The sequence below is a fragment of the Pseudopodoces humilis genome, chromosome 18 (genome assembly GCF_049639895.1).
Source record: "Pseudopodoces humilis isolate 2021_Gansu_Grassland_sample_001 chromosome 18, ASM4963989v1, whole genome shotgun sequence".
Lineage (NCBI taxonomy): Eukaryota > Metazoa > Chordata > Aves > Passeriformes > Paridae > Pseudopodoces > Pseudopodoces humilis.
The window spans coordinates 15,026,190-15,051,310 of NC_142217.1; the positions used below are offsets into that span (position 1 = coordinate 15,026,190).

Here is a 25,121-nt window from a genome sequence, read left to right on the forward strand (position 1 = left end):
CAAGACAAGAATCACTATCAGCTTTTGTCAAACTGAAAACCCAAGAACTATTTATATGTAATTAAACACAAAAAGTTCTGTGTTTAAGAGAAGTTGTGATTGCTGTTTGAATAGGATAGCCAAGAAATGGACTGGAAACTAAGAGAGATGTAAAACTACAGAGTTTCCTTCAGCTCTTCATTGCTAAAATAAAACTAAGTAAGCAAATTAGTAAAAAGCTGTCTCTTTGTTGGAATAAAGTGATACAACTGCTGCCAAAAATCCAATTCTAGTAACTTAAAGACTAACAACAAAGATTCTATCTCCCTATACACATCTATATACACACACACTCAAACCTAACTTGTCCTCAGTTACATCAGCCTCAATCAGAAACAATTCTCTTAAAGTCATTGTGGCTACAATGAGGGACAAATATGGAGCTGAGAGAGCTGGGGTTTTCATGGAGTTTGGTTTTAAGTTTTGCTTTTTCAGAAAATAAACCAACAATCTGGCATCATCTTAAAGAACAGCTTTGCAGAGAGACCTCCTACAACTTTCAGCATCCTCTGCTTTTGTTATTTACATTAATCTTTCACCTGCTTTCAGGGCCTTTGGAACCAAAGGGGTGAAGATGCTCACCAGCATGATGAGCTACAGGAGCTGTAAATACTGCCTCTGTCCATCTCAGAGAGAACTGGAGGAAGGGCAGGCTCACCTGGAGGGCAGTGAGCACTCTGGGAAGCTCTAGGAGCAGACAGAGGTCATGGGGAAGGCATGATGAACTCAGTGTCCATGCACAGAGAAAATAGAAATATTCATGCAACAGCTACCTCATCAGAGAGTTTATGTGTGTGTGGCTTAACATTAAACTTTAACTCTGGGTAAGAAATGCAGGATTAGGCAAATAATGGATAAATATCAGTGTTCTATAAGGCAAGTCTGATAAATCTATGGAACATGAAGAGCTCAGTTTTAAAAAATATTACACTCATAGCAAGATTTTCACAAAAGCACCATCTTGGCCCAGTTTTACTCCTAGCAAGGATTATAAAGAGACTTTTAACAAATTTGGTGGAAGAGTTAAGACACTGTTGAGGGAAATGCCACCCTTAAATGGACAGCATAAAATTCTGCCTCCACTGAAACCAGAGTTTTACAGTTGTTTCCATGGTGCTGAGATTTATTCCATGGACTGTAGCCCCCAGTGAAATCCATTGTAGTGAAATTTGAAACCTCCTTGCATTACAGACTGCAGAATGAAATAACATACCTGCCACTTCAGTTTGTGCACAGATTTATGAAGCCACTTTAACATTCACCATTAGAGTCTGCAGTGCTTTTCCATCAAGACCACCCATGATAACATTTCCAAGGAGAAGAGTGTAACTTCTGGAAAGGACTGATAATCCAAGAAGCACTTCTCAGCTGCAATTATGGGACATTGGTTATAAAAACTGAGTCATAAATGTGGCTTTTATTCAAATAGGATAAAAAATACAACCAATACATTCCCCTCCAATTGACCGATAATAAAATGATACATTTTAAGCAGGTGAGCTGCTATCTCCACACTAAATTGGGGGTTTAAAACTAATTTGTTATATAGAACCCACATAGCACTGAACTTGTGCAGCATTCTGGAACACTGTGGCACATTTACATGATGTTGTTTTGCTGAAGAGCAGCCTTTGTTACTAGAATGCAATTTTTCTATTAAAGCCTTTGGAGCTCTCCTTCCAGAGAGTGTTTTTATTATTATTATTATTATTTTTACAGCAGCAGCAACAACAGTCCTCCAATGATTCATATCAGTAAACAGTAAGCGCTAAATGAGCTGTGGGACTCATATTTTCCATGAGATAAAAAGACACATCCATAACATAAACTGTGGAGCAGAGGGTATGTTTGTTGAGAAAGCAATCAAATACAGATTCAGTCAGTCTAAAGCCAGCTGCTGCTACTGCAGCAGAGCTTTGAAATAAATAATATTGGTATATAAACTCAATTCCAACAGAAATCCAGAAAAATGCATGCGGACTTCAGGCCTTGGTAAACAACAGGGTCTGTTTCTGCCTCAGAGGTGTATCATTGTATCATTCACAAATCATCTCTGGCAGCTGAATGGAAGAGACAAGCAGACAAGAATGATGTTTTGGGTCTCCAAGACGTCTTTCTGCCCTCTAAAATCAGTTTGTTTACTATTAAATAAAAGCTGGGGCCTGACCTTCAACACATTACTAATGAGCACAAGGAAATCATCAGTGAGCACTGAGAAGGTGATGAGGGAGCAAAGAAAGCTGTGGCTGATGTAAGTCACCTCCCCACCTTTTTGCCCTTTATGGTGGTAGCTGGAAACTTTCAGGTATGTATTCCATTATTTCTCTCCAGTGCTGATTTGAAAGCAGTGTTAATAATAGATGTCAGCACTTGCACTGCTTTTTATGATCCTGAAAGGCATGTTAGCTCACTGATTGCAGCCTGGCAGAATTAATCCACAAAAGAAGAAATTCACTTTCACTCTGCCTGCCTGGTAATCTGCATCACAGATGGCACCCTGAGGAATTCCTCCATTTCCTCTTGATTTGTCCTTTCTTTCACTTATTACACAACTCCACTCCTCACACCTATCAGCCCTCCAACAAAGAGTAGGCTGGGTTCCCTCTCCAGCGAGTCAGTGGCATTTGGAATTGGCAGAGGGGAGCAGAGCTGCCAGCACTGAGCAGATTGCTCCTTTGGCACTGTGCTGACAACTGGCACTTCCCAAATATCACAGCTAGCTGGGGATTTAATGCACAGCATTTCCTCCCAGACTGACACTGAGCCTTCTGCCACCTTTGTGCTTTCTGCTACTGCGTGCTCAGACAATGTCTTCACCCTCCACCTATGGCACACACTCAGCCACCTTCTTTCCACTGGAGGGTGGAAATAAAAGCCTGAAGTGTTATTAGAATCAAAGCTATTGATTTAATAACAGGTGGGGATAACAACTTTCACTAGTCCAGTGGTTCAAAACAAGCACCCCACCACCTGGTTTATGGTCTGATCTAGAGTTGTCCAAAACGTCAGGGATTACTTCCAATGATTTCAGTGAACTCTGGATCCAGCCTTCAGAAAGGCAGGCTGTGATACACAATAAAATTAAAGATATGGCACAATTTCTCAGAAAGCAACACACAGATTTCAAATCTACATATCCTAGCTTTCCATGATCTGTATAAATAGCTGTGCTCTCAATCTGTTTCATACCTTCCCCACAGGCTTCCTGTGTGGCAAAAGATCTGTGTCAGGAGCAGGATCATTATGTGCACCTGGAAAAGATTAAGAACAACTATTAAATTGCAATAAAAGACCTGTAAGTCAAGATGGAATAGGTAGAACAGTTAGCCCTGAGAGGAGGGGGAAAAAAAACACCATTATGAAACTCCAGGGTAAGAAAAACATGTACAAATATATTAGAAGATTATTCCAACAGAGCAGCTATGAAACTCTTTCCTGCACCTGAGCTTCCACATCCAGCACAAATACCTGAAAAGGAACATTTTCATTTAACAACCAAGATGTCCCAAAGGGAATGCACTAATTCAAGGAAATCCAGGCTAGGCAGAAAAGCTGCATGTGGGATACTCTGAACCCATTGGAGCGCAAGGGAATTTCAGCACTTTGCACCCTGTGCAGAACTCATCCATCAGAATTTTTATGGTGCCTGAATGCAGCAGTAACAAGCCACTGGTCTCAGCAGCTGATCTGCACCCACAAAGGAGAATTTGGAAGGTGTGCTGTCATCAGCAGCATGACTTTTATTTTTCAACTGCAACAAAATTCTAGAGCACAATTAACTTCAAATTCCTGAGGTAGATACCGTTGTCCTATTTCTGACCCTCAAAATGGCATATCAATTGTCCTTCTGCTCCTCTTCAGATGGAACTGGAAACAGCCAGACACCAAACAGAAACACTGTGTGGAGACTGAAAATTCTGCACAAGAGGAGGTCTCTAAAGGAGCTGGTCTTCCACAAGAAATGGCTGTAAAACCATGATGGGACAGATGCAGAATAAACTGTAAATGAGGAGGCTGTAGGTCTTCCATGCCCCAGCTCAATGTTTCATTACTTGGGAGTTTGGATGATTCTTTCCGGTCCCTTCCAGCTTGATGTGTTCTGTGATCACACAATGGCACCTGGTGCACACCAGGGGCGTTTTCCCTCTCCAAAACACCTGCAGGAAGCACATGTTCCATTTGCAATGACAGTATCCCTAGACATGTGGACCTTTGTAGACTTGAATGCACCTTTTGAGACAGTCACTGGAATGTGTGCATCACTCTCTACAAAGGATTGTTCTTTGCCTTCTGTGCAGCCACTTCCTGATCTCAAGCACAGTCTCTGATGTGTGCACAGACATGAACACACAATTTATAAAATACTTATCCACTCTTCAGGGTCATGCCCATTCTCCTCACCTTGATGTCACCGTGCACAAATCAGACATGTTCCAGGTCAATTTTTTCCAGTGCAAAGATTTCTCTTGCTAAATCAAACCACTTCTGGTACAGCAACAGAGCCTGGCCAATTAAGGGAAGTCCATACACGAAGTGGAAGATGCAGAGAGGGAGGTGGGATGGCTCCATTGGCTCTAAACAAACTGCACACCACGCACTGTGTCTCAAGCTTGGCTTCCTGGGGAGGTTATCCAAGGCCTCAATCCTCTTCCTCTGTGCCAGTGGCTCAGGGAAGCTGGAGCTCGCGTGTTTGAATCCACCTGCCATGAATTTATTAGAGCAGAAAAGGGTGTGGGATGGAGATGAGGAAAACATAGGTGTGTTCTCAACACCAGCTGACTCATGCAGTTCCCTGCAAAAGGGAACACAGATATTCCACAAGTCTCTTTAGGCACAGAGGTACTCCTGGAACAGCTAATGGATAGTACAGATGTTTTCACTAATGGTAAAACAGAAAGGGAAAAGGAGCAGTATCCTTCTACTCCCCAAATGGATGCGCAGTAAGGGCTAAATCTTTTCTTAAAAGAATAGAAGACAGAAAAGGTGTGAAAGAATCTTCAGACAAAGGAATTATCCGTGTGTCAGACTCAAAACCTTCCAAATAATATATCCCTGGTCTATGCGGAATAATGGAACACATCCAACATTATGTGAAGGATCTGTGCTAACAGAGATTTAAGATTTTTCAAGTCAAGGATGGGAGATGTGATCCAGGTCACCTCTTGCAAATAATTCCTCTCATCAATAGCCTTTATTCATAGTCTCATTAAGGTTTATTATATGAGGAAAAACCTGAATTTGTTCACAGTGAGGAAGCAGAATGTATTCTGATGTAAGGCATCGCAACAGGAGGGGAGAGGGCACAGAAAGAGCAAATTCAAACAAGCTGAGAGGCAAAAACAGCTCCTGTGGCAATACACACCTAGAATGCACTCAAGGCATGACTTTTCATCACCAGTTACCTGTTTGTCTATCTAACAGCCTGCTTCCAGATCTCTTTTTGACTAGCTGCTACCCTGTAGCTGAATGAGGATGTCCCATCTTAAATATTTTTTCATATATACCTTAAGGCAGATTGCATCTAAACCACTTTCACTAAGATCAGCTCAGCCTTGCTTGTGAGGCTTTAATCTCAAAAACATCAGCATCCTTCTTGGATTAGCACAGTGCAATTGTATCAGCACTACAGCGGGAACTGTAGTTCTGCTGTTTCCACAGTGGTGGAAAATTCTTCGGGAAGCTTCATCGGAGACAGGGTCTTAGCTTTTAATGCTTAAAACCTCTGCAGAGCTCCTCATTTAGATGTGCTCCCTCCATCTGGTGAAAGTCATTTTGTAAACATAAAACCATACTAAAAATGTAATTTTGTTGCTGTTACGTAACTCTACTCAGCCTAGTTGTGTGTCTCTAATCCCTGCAGCTGAGGCAGTTTTATTGTTAAGCCAATAAGGGCTGCACTGATTACACATCTCGCAGCCACAGGGCCACAGGACCACTGACAGAGGCCATAGACTCTCACATCCTTCCTGAACACAAGACCTTGTATTACACTTTTGCCATCCTGACAAATATTTCATTTGTCCATTTCATCCATTCCCAAAAACTTCTAAGAGCAGCCCTTCATCCTGTCAAATCAGTTCCTAACACAGGGCTTCACTTCTTCAAAGTAGTCGCTAGCAATTTTTTACCCAGATCTGCCTTGTTGTTATCTTAGCTTATGACTTCTCGCCCTACCCTGTGGACATAAGAGAACAAATTGTTCCTTTCCTCTGAGCAGCAACCTTTCATCTATTCAAAGACTACGCACATCTTCCCTCAGTTTTCTGTCCTCTCAACAGGCTCAGATGAAGTCATGTGTTCAAAGACCCTGATCATTACTGCCACCTTTTTCTCCAAATCATCCACGTTTCTCTGGTGCACAGGACCCTAATGCTCTTCTTATGGATTCCTCTGCATGTGTTACTTGAATTTTCTTACCCACATGTGTCTGTGTGGTGTTTACCTCATCTACAAAAATAGATTTTTTGTTCCTGTTCAGCTTTTAACCCTCAGCAGCCCCTCCACCCTTCTCTGCAGCACAGCCAGCTGCCCTATTCCCAGTGGTGTAAATCTGAAGCTGATGGTGTTGAAGTGAACAGCAGTGCACCTGCTGCTCAACCACATCCCATTTCTGCCACAGAGCTCCCATTTTGAATCCTGGTTCTGCCACTGTGTTTATTCTGAACTTGATCTCAGCTTCAGATGCAGTAATTGCATTATTGCATCACAGATGAGTAATGGACAGGTAATTCCCTGTACAAGCACTGATATTAAGTATTTATTCCCTCAACCAGTTTTGCAACTCCTTTAGAGCAGTATCATCTAGACTGGTTTCCCAGTTTATTATTAGAATATCCTGCAAGCCAGTGTCACAAACTCTACTAAAAATCAAGATATATGATATACATTGCTTCACCCTTATCTGCAATCCTTGTTATGCTGCCAGAAGAGGAAATTAGATTGGCTCAATTCATTCCTGACAAAGCCATACTGGCCAGCATTCACCTTCTTTTTTTCCTTTGAGATGCTTATAAATTGTTTATTTTCTCTCAGACTCGAAATTAAACTCACTACTCTATTGCTCCTCAGTATATCTGGGAGTCACTTATCTCTTCCCATTCTCCCAGACAATTTTGTTCATTGTTGTTGTACTTAAGCTCACAAAATCTCACAAGTTTGAAGGAGACAAACCATGAGACCCCAAAGAGGAGGCAATTCCATGAGGGGTTTGAGACTAGGGGAAATTATTGCTCATTAACTTTTTTGATATTCCAGTTCTCAATCACAGAATGGTTTTGGTTGGAAGAGACCTTAAAGATCATGCAGTTTCACCCCTCTTCCATGGCAGGGACACCTTCCACTATCCCAGGTTGCTCCAAGCCCCATCCAACCTGGTCTTGGACACTTCCAGGGATCCAAGAGCAGCCACAGCTTCTCTGGGCAACCTGTGCCAGGGTTTCCCTACCCTCACAGAGAAGAATTTCTCCCCAATATCCCATCTAACCTTGCCCTCTTCCAGTTTGAAGCCATTCCCCCTTTCCCTGTCCCTCCAGGCCCTTGTCCCAAGTCCCTCTCCAGTTCCCTTGGAGAACTTTTAGGTCTTGGAAGGGGCTTTAGGGTCTCCCTGAATCTTCTCCAGGCTGAACATGCCCTGTTCCCTCCAATGGCATCTTTCCCTGTATCAGGCCAGCAGGACCAGGGCAGTGATCGTCCCCCTGTACTTCGCATTGGTGACACCACACCTTGAGTGTTGTGTTCAGTTTTGGGTCCCTCATTTCAAAAAGGACATTGAAGTGCTGGAGTGTGTCCAGAGGAAGGCAGAAGACTCATGAAAGGTCTAGAAAACCTTATAAGCCATGGCTGAGGGAACTGGGTTTGGTTAGTCTCAAAGACACGCAATGTGGATTTATTTGCTATCATATTTGTGTAATTTTGTCTGCATTATACCGCTGATGCCTCACTTGCACTATAGATTCTCTGTGATGTATTCTGTAGAATGGGTTATGACTGCTGCTGTTTGGGACCCCAAGCTCATGAATATGTTCATCATTGTGACTCTGCTGTATTTTGCGAATCATCTACAAGGAACAATTAATAATCACACCTTTGTTTTTTTTCTCCTCAGAGAAACAATCGTGTGGGAGGAAATATCTTCCTTTTTCCCCATTTTCTTTCCTTGTCCTCCAGGCTGACTACAGTAGTAGTGCAATGAGGGTGTATTGTGGTGGGATCCAGCCTCTTCTACTGCATCTGCAGTGCGTGGACTGAAGGAAATAGCCTTAAGTTGAGGCACTGGAGAGTCAGGTTAGATATATATATATTTTTTTTTTTCACTATTTGTATGGTCAGACATTGGAACAATTTACCCAGGTAAGTGGTGGACTCACCACCCCTGGAGGCGTTTAAGAGGCGCTTGGGTGATACGGCTGAGAGTTCACAGCAGCAGGGGTGGACTGACAGTGGGATTCTTTGACCTTAAAGATGATTCATTCCTTAATTCCCAGGCAGGGAGATTATTAATTCCTTAATTCCCAGGCAGGGCCGCCCCGCCCTGAGGGGCCGCGCAGGCGCGGCTCCGCCTTTGTGTGGGGAGGGCTGGCGGCGCAGGCGCGGAGCGCGTTTCCTGCCGCCCGTGTCAGAGCCGGGCCCGCTCGGCCTCTCCCGCCGCCGGAGCGGAGTCGCGTTGACTGCCCAGAGTCCGCGAGTCCCGCTCCGCCCCCGCCGCCTCAGGTGAGTCCCGGCCACGGCAGCGATGGGCCAGGGGAGCCTGTGGGCCCGCCGGCGTGAGGAGAGGGCGGGGGGGAGGCACCGCAGCATCGCTGCCCCGAGGGGCTGGGGACGCCCTGCTGAGGGTGAGGCGATGGGCGCCGCTCATTCCCTTCGCCCTGAGGGGCCGAGGAGGTGCCCCCCATTCCCCTCGCCGTGCCCCCCCGTATCCCCCGCTGTACCCCCTGCGGCCCCTTGTGTTGGCAGGGCCGCAGCCTCCAATCCATCCCTATCCCGACGGCTTTATCTGCTAACGGTGTCTTGTGTCAGGAGGTGCCCGAGAGGAGTCACCCCCCTGGGAAATCCGCGCTGAGTGACTTGAGAGGGAGTGACAGTGGTAGGAGGCTGTCCTTCGTCGCAGGTGCTTCGCTTCCAGGTGTTTGGAAGTGGTGTAGGTGCTCCGAGAATGGGCAAGGATTAAAAAGGTCCCTTTCTCGCTGTCAGACACACATACTGTCGCCACTTCTGAGTCCTTATCCTGGCCGGTTGCTTGTCCAGGAATGGGATTTAATCACGTATTTCTGACCCCACTGAGAGGTGGCAGTAGCTGAGTCCTGCACATCCCAACTTCAATCCTTTCAGGCCTTGTATTGAAATAACTGCTCTACAAAGGTGCAAGATTTCCCTTTTTTTCTCCATTTTAAAATATTTTACTGAAACTCGAAGTCAGTTGCTTTCCATTTGAAATAAAACTCGGAGAAAGCTGCATTAAGCAACAAAGGTAACAAAGTCATACCAGTATCTTCCCTATGCAACATTCTGAGGCTGGATGACAGGAGGACATTGAGGTTATTAATTTGTCAAGAATCGTAAAGCTAGCAGCATTTTCCTTAGTGAAATATGAGTTGGATTTTGTCTTTGTATTAGTAAGGAACCTATCAGGAGACAGAAATAGAATTGCTTTTTGAGGTTATCATCACTGTTGTGTTGTATGGGTTTGTAACCAAACCAAAATGGAAAAAGGTCACTTGTAGCCAATTATGGAGCTCAATTAACTCAGTCAATGGGAAGGAATAGATCATACAACTTTGCATTGGTTTTGGGAGCAGCTAAGTAAAAATACTTGAACTAGGAGTTAGGGTGGGACCATATTTTATATGTCATGCCAATCAGAATAAAATATTACAGTTGTATTAGTGTTTCAAAATAGCTGCATTCCTTGGGGAGAGGAGACTGGATATTTTTACATTTTACTTAGGAAAGACTAGCAAAGGCTGAGCATTCCTTGCTGGTGGAGCAGCTCTTGAACTTTTCCTGTATATGGAAACGTGCTGCTACTGAATGTTGGCAGGAGCTAAAGCAAGATCCTGGAAAAAGCACTTTGCAGTTGTGTTTTGCTTATATTCACACGTGGGATCTCAAATGATGGATGTCCAAGGGCAGAGTTAACAAGGGCAGATTATGGCAACATTTCACATTAACAAAAAATATTTCATTATTTTGCCTAGGACGTATGTATTTAATACTTCATTTGATTGGTAAGGGTGTATTATTATAAGAACTGTGAAAATCATGCTGGTTAAAATTGTGAGCTGGACTAAAAGCTCATATTGACAAAACTGTATTTCAAGTACGTTTGAAACGTACCCATAATTTGCATATTTTTAGAATAACAGTGCTGGATTTCTTTGAACAAAAAACCTAAATAAAATAAAAAAGTCTCTCCAATTACTTGCATTGGTGGAATACTATCTCACCTCTGCTCCAAGATCCAGCATTTTCAAGGTATTTGTTAAACTGCTGGTGTGATAGTAATTCCTGAGGCTCCGTAAGAGTGTACTCATCCTTCTTTCACTCCTGAGTTTCTGTTGGATTGCCATTCATTTCCTGTTTGCTTCCAAATGCCTACCTTGTCCTGAAGTCTCCACCCTCTGCTAACATGGCCATACTTGGGTATGTTGTAATTCCAGGCTGTAATGGGTGTGGATGTCTTGGAATGACATCACGGAGATAGTTCTTTTAAGATGGATATGTGGAGGTAAAAATGCTTTGATCCATCAGGCACTGATAAATTGCTGTGAAAATTAGTGGAATATGTGAAAGGAATTGACAGAATCAAGTTGGATGTATTGAACTGTGCACATTTTTATTCTTACAGGTGACCTTGAGTTTTTATGATGCTGTCTTCCATCCATTTGTGCTGCTCTGGTTAATATAGCACATAAAATACTATATTTTAGTACCTAAAATATTTTAATGCCTTAAATTTGATATCTAAAATACTTTGATGTCTAAAATATTTTAATTTCAAAAATATACTATTCTGTGTTCTGTATTAACCAAAGGCAGCATAAATGGATGGAAGATAATATAATAAAAACATTTTAAACAACTTTGTGTCTGCGGATGAATGTGACTCAAATTGCAGATTTTCAGCACTATCTCTTGTAATAGCCACAAGTTAAAAAAAAAAAGTAGGTATTTAGCCATTTTTATACAAAATACTCACAAACTGCAGTGATTCAGCTTGTTTTACTTTTTGAATTTCATGGGGCAGAAGCCTGATTATCAAACAGTTCAGTGCTAGAATTAATTTGAAGAAATTACTAAGTAGTTAATTACTAATCTTAGTAATTTTTCCCCTAGGATACATATAAATGGCTTTATCAAATAATATATCAGCAGATCACAGTTACACATCAGTTTGATTTCTTGAAAGAAAAGATTTCGTTGTAGTGCTGGTTGTGGGCCTGGATACAATTCAGGCTTTAGAATCAATTCACTGAGCTTTGTCCTAGATATTTATTTTTTCAGTTATTCTATTTCCATAGTAAAATTAATAGGTTTATAAGATTTCTTGAGGACCTGCTCTTTTGTCTGTGAGGATACACAAAGAAGCAACTGTATCTGGCTTTTAGAGCAATTGCAATTAGCTAACATAAGCAGGACAATGAAAATCCATCATCCTACTGAAAATATCTGGGGGTGTGACACAGGCAGCTCTTGAGCAGCCTTATCATATTTATTAAGTTGTGATCTGTGAATAAATTGTAACACTGCACTGAAAGCTGCTTAGTAAATGTTGAAGGTTAACTTTGTTTCATTGATTCTCTCATTTTGAAGAGTTTTGTTTTCAATTTTACACCTTTCAGCCTTTTCACTTTTTACAACATAGGAATCTCTTTAACTCGGAATGTCTCTACATCAGTTCCTGCTGGAGCCAATCACCTGCCATGCCTGGAACAGAGACCGTACTCGTAAGTAATAAGTTCATTTTCATTTTAAATTCATTTTTTCTTCAATTGCTATTTTCGTTCTGCTGTCAGTTTTTGATCTTCTGATGTTCTGGGTCACATTTAGGGGAAGGTGTGATCAGATACATATGAGTGTTCTGCTTCTGATTCAAAAAGCACATGTCTTCCAAATTTGAGCTTTTCTAAACCTGTTGCTGGAACTCTGGCATAGGAGATAATTGAGTCTTCCTGGTGTCCCACAAAGCTTTGCCCCTTGGCCAAGTTTTCTATATAATGTGGATTGTTGTGTTCCAAATGTGTTGTCTTGCTGTGCAGAGTACTCATGACCGTGGTGTGTGTACCAATATCAAACTGCCAGAGGGCAGGGTTAGATGGGATTTTGGGAGGAAATTCTTCCCTGTGAAGGTGGGGAAACCTGGCACAAATTCCCAGAGAAGCTGTGGCTGCCCCTGGATCCCTGGAAGTGTCCAAGGCCAGGTTGGATGGTGCTTGGAGCAGCCTGGGAGAGTGGAAGGTGTCCCTGCCCATGGCAGGGAGGTGGAACTGGTTGATCTTAAAGATGCCTTCCAACCCAAACTATTCCATGATGCTCTGTCCATAATTATTGGAGATTTTCCAGGGATTTTGGGCCTTCATTTACATTTATAAAGCTCATGCAATGCTTTCAAATTTGTGAATAGAGGTTTTAGATGGGAAAAGTCCTTCTAAATATAGCATTTGCTATTAAAAAGCCTTCTGTTAGGATAAAACAACTGGATTGTTTTATTTCTTCTTTCAAGAGATTGCCATTAGCCCTAATAACCATGAAGTGCACATCTACAAGAAGAGTGGGAACCAGTGGGTGAAGGCTCATGAGCTGAAGGAACACAATGGACACATTACAGGTGAGATTGTGCTGAGCCAGACATGAGGTTCTCAAACCCCTCCTGTTTTCCCCAGTTGAGATTCTGAACAGGAAATCTGCAAGTGTTGAGTAAATAGATCTTTTTATAGGTTGGCATTCCCACTTAGAGCCTTGCAGCAGTTTTCTGAACTGCATGTAGTGAATGTTAGGAGGAAAAGCCCTATCTCATTTCCAGACATTTCAGTGGAGTTACTGAGCCATTTTTTCTTATCTATGGCTTATTTTTCATCCCTAATGACATAATGAGAACACATTTTCAGTCTACTGAAGTAATCTGGTTGTGTCACAGTGATTCATGCTGCTCCCTTTCAAGTGCTAGTATTAAAATTTCATCGAGTGTATGACTGTAGCATTGCTTTGTGGTTTCCAACAACAATAAATACCCTCTTTTAGGGACTGTATAAACACTTGAAGTGGTCAGTCCTGGTCTTAGGCCATTAGTGAGCACATTTATTGCAGGCCAAGAGTATCTGTACATCCACAATGAAAATTAAGAAGAGCTGCCACATTGAGTCACAAGGTGTTATTTTAAAAAATGTGATTATCCTGTGGCAGTCTTTTATATTACTGGTTTTCTGGGGGTTTTTTCATGGTAATATTTTTAAAAGGGTTTTATTCTCTTAAGGAAATGAAAATAATTAATACAAGCACATGCCCAAAGCTTCTTTGTGAAGAGTCACTTGGGCTGCATTTACAAATTAAGTGTGCCCCCCGCCCCCAAGACATTTTATTTGTGTCTGTTAGTGTTAGAAGCCAAATATTTATGACTTGGGGAAAAAAGCTCTCCCTGCTTTCCTTCACTGTGTGTTCTTACAAAACACTGTGGTGGTCGTAAAGAGTGGAGTTAAGCTGTGGTTACACACAGGAGATCCACTGATCAAACTGCTTGTAACCCCTGACAGGAGTGAGTCAGCTGCTGCCACTCCAGCTCCTGATCACAAGGGACAAGGTCCTTCTCTTGACTCAGGTTTGTGATGAGCTGCCTCTACTCACTCACAAGAAGAACTTTTTTCACTCTCTTGGCTTAATTTTCTGCTAAGCTGAAGATCTGAACTTGGCATAAGTCAGAACAGAACCAGGGATGGTGAGAGGAGGAGAGACAGGATAGTTCCTCTCTCAAAGGCAGTTCTGGAACTCCTGTGACTGCAGTTTCAGGCTACCAAGCTCTTTACTTTTTATGCATAAACCTATTTTGAAAGTAAACAGTATGTGAACAATATGGTACCATTAGTACAAATTCTTTCCACAGCTTTTATCCCACTTTCAGTTTGTGAGCTTAAGAGATGTTTTTAATTCTGAGTGTAGTAATGGAAAACCACTTACATAATTTGTGGCAGGAGAGTTGAGGACTGCATCCCAAAGGATGCTAGAGAAAAGATGAAAAATAATGTTCCCATAAGAATTTCCAGTTGGGAACATCCTTCATTGCCTAAGAGTTGAAAGAAGCAATGGCAGCCTTATCAAAGGTTTTATTTTATTCTTTGAATTTGTTATTTTTTTCTTGATGAACCTTTCTTGTGGCACAGCTTAAATAGGCATGAAAAAAATTAGTGTCACTACATAAAGATTGATAACATCTAACCAAAAGAATCCTGTTATCTAAACTTTAGATCATGGCTGCAGTCTGGCAGCAAGCACAAAATGTTGTTAGAGGTTGTGCAGTTTTAGAGTTTTCAGCTGTTGAGAGGGATCTTGCAGAAGTCAGAGGTTTGGAGGGTGCTGGTGGACAGGCCTTGGCCGGTCTGCAGAGCTCCACCTGTTGGCCAGCCCTTGGAGCTTCCTCAGCCAGGGCTCGGGTAGACACTCGAGTAGGGGCAAATCCCTGGGATCTGGGAATTTGGAATCTGCAGTTTTGATGAAAGCTAGAGGGATAAACAAGTATTCCTAACAGCTTGAAATAGCTCCTGGAGAATAAGAGATGAAGTAATAACAGTAATAACTGTATCAGCCATCAGTTCATCAGGAACTGCAGTGACAGGACATAGAGGAGTGGCTTCAGATTGAAAGAGGGGAATCTTAGGTTAGATATATGGCAAAATTCTTGCATGTGAGGGTGGAGAGGCCCTGGCCCAGATTGCCCAGAGAAGCTGAAGCTGCCCCTGGCTCCCTGGAAGTGTCCAAGGCCAGGTTGGATGGGGCTTGGAGCAACTTGGGATACTGAATGGGAGTTGGCAGAGTTGGAACTGGGTGATCTTTAAGGTCCTTTCCGCCCCAAACTGTTCTGGGATTCTGTGGCAGAGGACTGACTGTGAGATGATCTCTGTTTTGCCTTAACATAAAACAAACAGCATGAGGAGAAATTCATTCCTGTGAACTTTTCACTTGCAGGTATTGACTGGGCTCCCAAAAGCGACCGCATCGTGACGTGCGGCGCCGACCGCAACGCCTACGTGTGGAGCCAGAAGGATGGCGTGTGGAAACCCACCCTCGTCATCCTCAGGATCAACCGTGCCGCCACCTTTGTCAAGTGGTCTCCCTTGGAGAACAAATTTGCTGTGGGAAGTGGAGCTCGACTCATATCTGTGTGCTACTTTGAGTCTGAAAATGACTGGTGAGCACTTTCTCTATCTTTCAGGTCTGCATTGGAAAGCTGAAGCTGTTTAATGCTGGGAACTGGGTTACTATTTTACTAATTCCTAAAATATTCAGGAAATGTAGAGGAATGGCCTCATCAGTTCTTTTGTGGACTTCAACGTTTGGGGAAAAAGGTTCTTTCTCTTCTTCACTCTGCTGTAGCGCCTAAAGGCCTTTGCCTTTTTTCAGACAGTACAAGTTGGCGTGGATGTGTTCTGCCTGACTGCCATAAACATATGTTGCGTTTCTAAAAGTGCAAGAATTTCTGCAGAGTAAAGATTTCTTTACTACAACTGCATAGTTGAAAAAAATACATATTTCCTTCCCCCTCCTTGTGAGAGAATGAATGAAGAAATCTTCACTCGAGTCTTTCTTCCATATCTATTATTTTGGGCCATTAGAGGTTTGAGTCTGTCACATCTCCAGGGTGGTCTGTTAGATGTTTGAGCTTGTCATTGACCTATTCTGCATTTTGTTATGTACTTCTATCACAGTTTATAGATTTCATATAGGAATATCACAAAGATATTTCCACCATTAACATTTTTCTCGTTTTAGCATCTAAATGCTTCTGATCTTCTCCCTTTCTAGCTGCACGTCTTGGAGCTACATTTGCTGTATCATCTGTAGCTGAAATCAGTGTGTGGAGTATCTTTTACTTTGGGTTGCATAAACAAGCACAAAAACACAGGTGTCCTGTGTGCAGTCTGCCATGTGGAGATGAAAAACAATGACACCATCTGCAAAATATGTTTTAAAGATTGTTTTGGACTTTTATGCTTTCCAGCATATTCACTTATCAATATTTTTTCTCTGCCTCACTTGTCTGCAAAAGAATCAAGACTAAATATACTAAAGAAACATAATTTGTAAATTGTGAGCCTTAAAACTTGTGCCTGATGGAAGTAAAATCAAAGAAAAAGCACCATCATCCCAAATGCCATGAAGTGAATAATAAATTTCATTACTAGTTTGTAAATAGTTCAGATAAACCAAATCTGCTGAGACATATTTAGGCCACTATTGATGCATTCAGCAGCAGGACCACTTTGCACTGCACTGCAGATAATTGAGATGAATGCACTTGTTGTGTCATTGGCAGTCCCCCCATTTTCTTGTTGTCTTTTATAGTTACTGTATTTTTAAACAGTAGAAAAGTCAATAGGCAAGAGATGTGACTATAAAACTCGTTGGAAGGACTGGAGGACTTGTACTTGGTCATCTGTGAAAATAGTGATGCTTAGCTTGGAGTCACAGTCACAGCTGACCTTGTGTTCACTGGGTGGAAGAGACCTGGCAATTCCTGTGCAAAATTCACATCAAGAAGTTCCATCTGGATGCATTTTAAGAATTAGTTTGAAGGGGAGTAGGACTTAGCTGAGGAGATACCTATTTAATGGGTTTGTTCATAATATTTGAAAGTTTAATTACGCTAACCATAATGTTCACAGATTGCACAAGAGAATGTGAATGAGTGAAAGGTTTGGAGATTAAGTTTTTCCAAAACTGATGTGTTTAGTCATTTACAAGGAGTGATCTTTTTGAGGAGTGCTTCATGGATCTGTGGGAATCAGGTAAAATATGTTCATATAAATTTTATGTCTTATTTTGGTTTGGTTTTATTTTAGGTGGGTGAGCAAACACATTAAAAAGCCCATTCGTTCCACTGTCCTGAGCCTGGACTGGCACCCCAATAATGTCTTGCTGGCTGCAGGATCCTGTGACTTCAAGTGCAGGTGAGAGAAACTAAAACATCTGTCTACAGTTTGGGCTGCTGGATCAAATCAGTAGCTTGGGCATGTCGATCAGGTATTTGCACTTGCTATTACGATAAAAGGTGGCTCATTGTGTAGTGTTGTTGGTACCAAAATAAAATATCCAGCTTGAGAAATGTTGGCTTTGGTGCTGCAGTGTCCTGACTTCAGACAGCCAGCATGAATCTGCTGAGGGACACACCTGAATTTGGGGAATTGGTGGGTTCCTTGCCAGCATTACACAGCATTTAGGCTGAGAGGTGGTCATTAGGCTGAAGTTGGATTAGCAGGTGTCATCTTGTAGAACACCAACACTGCTAGTTAGAGTTTAAAAAGCAATATCCTAATGGTGCAGTTCCAAACTTCAGGAGTAACTGGCCATTTCCAAAGGCTTTTATTGCCTGAGTTCCTTGTTTCTTCCCCTTTGCCTGTGGGGAGCAGAGTCAAGGAATTAATCCACCTGCAACTCAACACAACAAAAGAGATTTTTTGAAGACCATTTAAAAAAAATCAGGCTGTTAAAGGCAGATTGGCATGAGAGATGGATGGGGGAGACTTTGAAACTCATTGTGAAATTACAGCGTGAGGGAAGGGCCCTGCAAACTGCTCTGTGCTGAGTGATTTGGGTCACTGCAGGGGACTCTGCATGGGGAGTCTGCAGGGCCTGACTTCAATCCACATTGACTTAATCACTTGTACCTTGAATGATAATGAAAGCTTCTTTTCTTAAATTCTTTATGTAATAGGGCAATTTTTATGCTTCAAAGTGTGTACTAAAAATTACTAAGGAGGAGTGGGAGGGGGAGGTGGGACTGACTATTACATTCCTTATTTCAGAATGAAACCCTTGCATCTAAACCCCATCCTTTGATACCTCTTCATGTAAGGAGGGATGTTAAATGGAAGCTGGGGAAGAGGGGAGAGTTGTCTTCCCTTTCGTGCCTTATTTCCAGTTTTAATTAGATAAACTGTGTGTATTCACTTCCTGTCACAAAAAAGGTGATGTGAAACAGAAGCAGCTACTTTTCACATGTGGAATTCTTTTACTTTGGGTTCATAAAGGACCTTGGGACTTTGACATTAGGTCACCTGAAATGTGTGTGTGGTTGTGTGTGTGTGTCCAACCCAAACCATTCTGGGATTCTAGGATTCTGTTTCTTCCCCAAAACCATGAAAAACTGTTCTCTTTTGTAAATGATGAGTACAGATCCCTAGAATTCCAGATCTCCCTTCAGTCCCATATTAAAAAGAATAAAGATACCTGCTCTGATGGAAATTAGGGAATGGATCTGCCAGAACCACTGCCACATAATAAGCAGCTAAGTGGGAAACATTTTGAGAAAGGAATGGAGGGCAGGAGGCTGCAAATTGCTGGGTATTCAGAAGAGTTCTTTGGGGCTTAGCCAAGGTAAATGAGCTCCCCTTATATTTATCAGAAATATGTATCTGTAGCTATGAGTACCACCTAAGTATGATTTTATGTTCTTGCTGTGGGACTGAAAGTCATTTCCCAACATTCTTTAAAGGCTGGGGCCTTCAAGCTGAGGTGATTTCGGTTTTGAAAGACAGGGAGATTTTAATAAGGGAAAAGACTTCTTACATTTTTAACTAACAGTTAAATTCAAGGTCTTCCCTACTTAGATGTGATTTTCCTGCCTTGTGTCAAAGGCTGTTGCTTTAAACATCTTGTCCTACTTCCATACATTAAGAGACCATCCTTTTATAGAGGTGGCTCTATAAAATTTGTTCTTTTAAAGGATTATCATTAGATTATATTTAAACTGATAGAGCCAAATATATAGCCATACTTAATTCCCTGAAAATCTGTACCTAATATAGCTGCAATTAAACCCTTCTCATTCCAAATGAGCAGCTTTATTGAAATAATCTGAATATAGGTAGCTTTGGAATTGCTTACCCCATACATACAAAAGATAGAAAAAACAGGGAAGGAAGAGCTACACTTCCTTAAACTCACTATAAAACAATTCCTGTTCGTGTGTGACTGCAACCATGAATATTTGATCATAGTTTTTCATTTATACTGATTTTTTTTCCTCTGGTAGTAGCATGGTGTAGCTGCCTTGCTCCTCCTGTTCAATGGACTCAAATCCTATGGTTGTGACGTCCCATTAAATTCCATGGTAACAGTCAGGAACACCATACTGTGGCATGTCTGAATCATGCAGAAGGAATTTGATGAAAGGGGGAGGTTTTCTATTTAAGCATATCTTGAAAATTGTAGTGCTGGGGAAAAAAAATCAAAAAACTATAAAAACATTGCGGTATTTCAGGTTTTCAAGGCATTTTTGCAATAATGAGCCGGAAGAAGGTGGCTCAGAGCTCCTTTGCTGGCATTAGAACATCACATTTCTTTCTCTGAAATTCTTCTAAAACAGGAATGTTCTTAAAAAGTGGGTAATTTTGTAGGTGTTTGTATTAGCTTCTAATTATACAGTGCCATTCCTGGGTTTTCTCTAACTGAAGGATTGACTCCAGAGAGCTGTTAGCACCGCAAAAGGATGAAAGGGAAATCTTGGCACAGGGAAAAAGGCACTGACAACATGTATTTTTGTGCCATCTTCTGGAAAAAAGGGAGAGGGCTACAGGAACAACATTTATGAGAAACCTGTGTGCTTTACACCCTTTAAACTGCTCCTTTCTCTCTGCACACTGCTGCTTCCAGGCTTGTTTAAAGACAAAATATTTTATTTTGGGAGAATCAAGACCCATCTCTTCATTTCCAACATGAAACACATCCCATGCTCCCAGAAGCTTTGTTCTCTCTTTGCTCACACAAAAATCTTTTTATTTGCAGGGTGTTCTCTGCTTACATTAAGGAAGTGGATGAAAAGCCAGCCAGCACACCCTGGGGCTCCAAGATGCCTTTTGGGCAGCTGATGTCGGAATTTGGGGGCGCAGGCAGTGGAGGGTGGGTGCACAGCGTGAGCTTCTCGGCCAGCGGCAACCGCCTGGCCTGGGTCAGTCACGACAGCACCGTGTCAGTGGCTGATGCCTCCAAAAACATGATGTGAGTATCCCCTCGCTGGTACTATGAGCCTGATGATCCTAAAGGTCTTTTCCAAACATAATGATTCCATGATGTGTGGAATATTGGGCTCCCAAGCTCGTGCCTCTGTTGTCTGTTTTACTGTAGATTCCAGGAGTCTCTTTGAGGCTTGTAAAAATATTCTATAAATAAGGTTGTTTCTGAGAATTTTAGATTATGTAATTTAAATTCTTTGTAAGAATCCTTCAGTGAGGGTATAGCAAATTTGTTTTTGCAGAAGAAAAAGGCATTTGGGAAAAAAGGTATGTTCCACTGAGTAACCAGGGAAACAGTATTTCCTTTTCCAGAACAATATTTGCAATACAGAATATTCCAAATGATATTCCAGACAATATTCCCAATTCAAAGAGAATCCAGAAACATGCTCACTGCAGAACTAAGGCCCCATCCACAACCAGAATCTGGAAAATAAGTTCATGAAATACTAATTTTAGCCTTTGTCCTTAAGATGATGCTGATGCAAGGTTTTAACTTGCACCTTCCAATCCAACAAAATATTTAACTAAAAATTGTTCCTTCTGCTCCTTCTCTTGATCTGCAAAACTTTACAGTGTCCTTGGCTTTTCATCTAGGAAGGATGAGATTCTCCATATGTTTTGGTAGCAGAAATCTCTGGGGTCATCCAGGCATTGCTGGGATTCATTTTGAATTGTGGTTCTGATCACTACAGTTGTATAAGTACCTGGCAGGGAATATCATTCATTATAAAGTGTTGAAGAATTCTCTTTATTTGTCATTAAATTGCTAAAATTTACTTAAATGAACATCGAGGGTTTTTCTCTCTGCAAAGATGTCAAGCATCAAAACTTCAAGTGTTTTTTATATTCAAATGTAATTAATATCTTCATCCATACACACATTTTTGGGGGTATTCCCTTTAAACTCTTGCCCCTGTTTGCATACAATTTTGGTAACAATAACCTTTCACCTGGAATACTTGGGTTTGTTATAAATCTTCCAGTACACCTTCATTAGGCTGAAACCTTATATTACAAATTACAGCCTTCTGTTGTCACCACAGGACAACGGAGCTACCCTGACTTTTCCAACAATCCTTATGTGGGAACAGTGCCTATTTTTTGTTAGAGCCGAAAATGAGAGGTTTCAGTGAATCCCTCTAACAAATGTCCTTGTGCTCAGGGTTTCGCAGCTGAAAACAGAGTTCCTCCCACTCCTGAGCGTGTCCTTTGTCTCTGAGAACAGCGTGGTGGCAGCTGTAAGTGTCTGCTATTTCCTCCTTGTAGAGCTTTATCGTGTTTTGGAGGGGGAGGAAACCCCGTATTTTGCACAGTTAATAATAATAATAATCATAATAATCATAATCTCTGCCCTGGTGTCAGTGTTTGCCCATTGGAAGGGCAGGGTGGGAATGCAGAGGTGACGTTTCCTGACGAGTCTTTGCTTGCAGGGCCACGACTGCTGCCCGATGCTCTTCAACTGTGACGACCGTGGCTTGCTGAGCTTCGTTTCCAAACTAGACATTCCCAAACAGAGCATCCAGCGCAACATCTCCGCCATGGAGCGCTTCCGGAACATGGATAAACGAGCCACCACGGAAGACCGTAACACCACCCTGGAGACGCTGCACCAAAACAGTATAACGTGAGTGTCCTGCTGCCTGCAGCAGGGCAAGGAGTGTTCTCCATGCCCAGTGGGTTTCCCAGGGTGTTCTGCAAACCCTCAGGTTTGCTCTGCTGGAAGGTTTTAGCTGGGATCCCTTTTTCCTTGTGGTCTTTCCTTAGCAGCTCTCCGTTTCTGGGATTTACATGGGTGCTGGTGAAGTTAATCATTGACATGGCTACAGCTGTTTGCTCCTGCTTAATGTGTTGTGTACCTTGGACAAAGCTTATCTTATCAAATATGTGGGAAGTTCCCAAGAGGCTGGTGGCACTGTGCAAAATCCAGTCAGCAAAATCCACCTAAAATTCACATCCCAGCTTCCTGTTTCAGATGTTACTGCCATGTGTATTTATTATGTATCACTGTTTTCAAACTGAAAGAGGGGAAATTTAGGTTAAACATACATAAAAATCCTTCCCTGTGAGGGTGGGGAGGCCCTGGCACAGGTTGGCCAGAGAAGCTGTGGCTGTTCCATCCCTGGAAGCTTTCCAGGCCAGGTTGGAGCAACCTGGGATCGTGGAAGGTGTCCCTGCCCATAACAGGGAGTGGGACTGGGTGAGCTTTTAAGGTCCCTTCCACCCCAAACTATTCCACATTCTGTTAATCAAAAGGATTCATTCAGATTAATTGGGTAAAATATCTCCACATTAAAAAAATTATATCCAGGGGATGTTGAGCAATTTGTCTTTATTGAAGGAAAACATTTAGTCTCACCAAGCCATTAAAGAGCTTTCAGCATCTTTTTCTTATTTTTCTGAGGCATTCTACCAAGATTCTAATGTAGGCTCTGGTATAGTCATGTCTCCATCTGAAAGAGTAGGAGTAGAATTCAGCCCAAATTTCCCAGTTTTCTGGCTCTCTGGAATGGGTGTTGGAGCTCTCACTCTCTGTTTGCAGCCAAGTGTCTATTTATGAGATAGACAAACGGGATTGTCGGAAATTCTGCACCACCGGCATCGATGGAGCAATGACCATCTGGGATTTTAAGGTAAAAATGTGCTTTTACTACATGTTTATGTGAACTAGCTGGGCTGGTGGGGTTTTTTTGTGGTTTTTGTTTTTGATCTCTAGTATCACAACTCCTGGGGCTTATCCCCAAGCCAGGTTTTAGTAGCAGCAGGAAATCCAGACTGGAATATTCAAAACCATTAGTGAAGTCCATAAGAAAAACTGATCCAAGAATCTGCATAAATGGAGATGCAAGTTTGTTAACCAGTTGGTGCTAATACTGACTTATTTCTTTAATAGAAACACTTAATGTCCCTGTAGGAATCCCCTTAATTCTTTCATTCTCCAGCCACAGTTGGGCTGAAACAATTGTTACAACACAATCCCCCTGCCTCTTCTTTCTCCCATCCCATGGGACTCTGCTCATTGTCCTGCTGCAGAACATGGTCCTGTCCTCTCAAAATTAACTTGCCCAAGGAGTAAGAAGTTGTCTCTAATAGCTGGAAAATAAAGTATTGAAAATCGTAAAAGGATGTATTAATGTCCATGCTTGCTTTGCTCAGGCCTGGCCAACAGAGGTCCCTGTTGGTCTGCCCAAAACTGGGATGTGGGATTTGATTTAGGGAAAGAATAGATTGGGCTCTGTGGTGTCAGAGTGCCCTGGTGGGGACAGGAATCAAACAAGAAGTTGAGATGATCTCTAAGCTGCAGTTTCAGGTCTGTATCGTTGGCCTGTACATGCCTGAGTTTGAAAGGAATGACTGTTGTGGTCTCTGGCTTTTGAATTAGGAAGAAATCCTTTACTTAAAGAAGAAATTCTTCCCTGTTAGGGTGGGGAGGCCCTGGCACAGGTTGCCCAGAGAAGCTGTGGATCCCTGGAAGTGTCCAAGGCCAGGCTGGACAGGGCTTGGAGCAACCTGGGAATGTGGAAGGTGTCCCTGGCCATGGCAGGGGCTGGAACGAGACAATCTTTAGGGTCCTTCCAACCCAAACCATTCTGGGATTCTATGACTGAGTCTTATTTCAAATATTCATGTTTTTAACTTGGTTTTTTTAGCATTTACACTGAATTATTTAACCCAAGCTACTGCAGCAGATTGTAATTAAGTTTTTTTTTTTTCTCTCCTTCAAGACTTTAGAGTCCTCCATTCAAGGGCTACGAATCATGTAAAGATGGATTTCCATGATCTAGCAGGACAAACTGCTTGACAGAACGCAGCTCCCACATCTGCACAAACCTGAAAAGGGAGGAAGAGGAGGAAGGTGAAATATTTGGAAACACTGAGAAAATACAGCTTGGCAGATTTTCTTTTGAATCTAAATTTGGTGAATTGTGTTGGTTTCAAAATCAGCTGTGATTGTTCTTTTTGTTTTTGTTTTTGATTTTTTTGGTTGGTTGTTTCATTCCATTCTTTACCAAAGCTGCTCTTTAAGTAGTTTATTGCAGGAAGTTATGAATCACTAACTTAAAAGGGGAATTTTATGTAAATTGTCTGCTAGAAATAATAATAATAAAAAAGAGAAAAACTGATTGTTTTGATGCTTATTTATTAAAAAAGGGATGTTAAGGAAATTGGGAGAGAGACAGAGTGGGGAAAATCCTGCACCAATATTTTATGGCCTTGAAACAGGAAAAGTTCATAATAACTGGAAAGTTCTAAAGTTGACTGTCCTGGAGTTCTGATGATCTGGATGTGAAGATTCAAATGAGCTTCTTCCAGGGGAATTCTTCCCTTTGAGGTGATGATTTTGGAGGACAAATGATTTTATCCTACTTCTCTTCATTCTGTCTGCCTTGCATTTAATTCATAACAACAGCAAATTAACCTGAACATCTTTTTTTCTTGTCTGCTCAGTGGGTCACATTTTTCCAAAGGTGAGTGACCAGAATTATTTGTAGTTGCCTTTGGGATTGGTCCCAAGTCTGCTCCCAGGGCAGTGCCCTGGGGGACAGGATGGAAAGCTCTGTGTGGAAAATCTGCTGAGCCTCGTCTGGGGAAGACAAATTAAAAGTAAATCACTTGGTAAGTCCATGAAACTTCAAGGCTGGGAAATCACCATCCCTGGAGGTGTTCAAGGAATGACTGGATGTGGCACTCGGTGCTCTGGGCTGGTTGGCAAGGTGGGGATTGGTCACAGGTTGGACTTGATGAACTTGAAGGGTTTTTGGAGGACACAGGATTCTGTGTCCTGTTAGAGCTGAGCTCTCAACCCATAAAATCCTGTATTTATAACGACTGGCGGGCAAAAGGAGTTCCAGCCAGAGGTGTCAG

General features: G+C 42.0%; 1 protein-coding gene across 2 annotated transcripts; it reads left to right on the forward strand.

The window, feature by feature from the left end:
* Positions 1-8,593: 8,593 nt before the first annotated feature.
* ARPC1A (actin related protein 2/3 complex subunit 1A) lies at positions 8,594-24,379 on the forward strand. Of its 2 annotated transcripts, none has more exons than XM_005523026.2 (10): positions 8,594-8,748; positions 11,900-11,981; positions 12,758-12,862; positions 15,211-15,433; positions 17,085-17,192; positions 20,029-20,241; positions 21,421-21,496; positions 21,689-21,882; positions 22,798-22,888; positions 23,981-24,379. In XM_005523026.2, exons 2-10 carry the CDS (start codon positions 11,918-11,920, stop codon positions 24,017-24,019), a joined length of 1,113 nt encoding a protein of 370 aa, XP_005523083.1. In that variant the 5' UTR covers positions 8,594-8,748; positions 11,900-11,917; the 3' UTR covers positions 24,020-24,379. The 2 variants fall into 2 exon arrangements, with proteins under 2 accessions (XP_005523083.1, XP_005523084.1); XM_005523027.2 differs by having other exon boundaries at positions 8,602-8,748; positions 11,877-11,981.
* Positions 24,380-25,121: the final 742 nt, after the last annotated feature.

Coding starts and splice junctions, on each gene's coding strand:
- ARPC1A (XM_005523026.2), top strand. CDS start 11,918: ATGTCTCTACATCAGTTCCTGCTGGAGCCAATCACCTGCCATGCCTGG. Junction 11,982..12,757: donor CTGGAACAGAGACCGTACTC/GTAAGTAATAAG, acceptor TCTTCTTTCAAG/AGATTGCCATTAGCCCTAAT. Junction 12,863..15,210: donor ACACAATGGACACATTACAG/GTGAGATTGTGC, acceptor TTTCACTTGCAG/GTATTGACTGGGCTCCCAAA.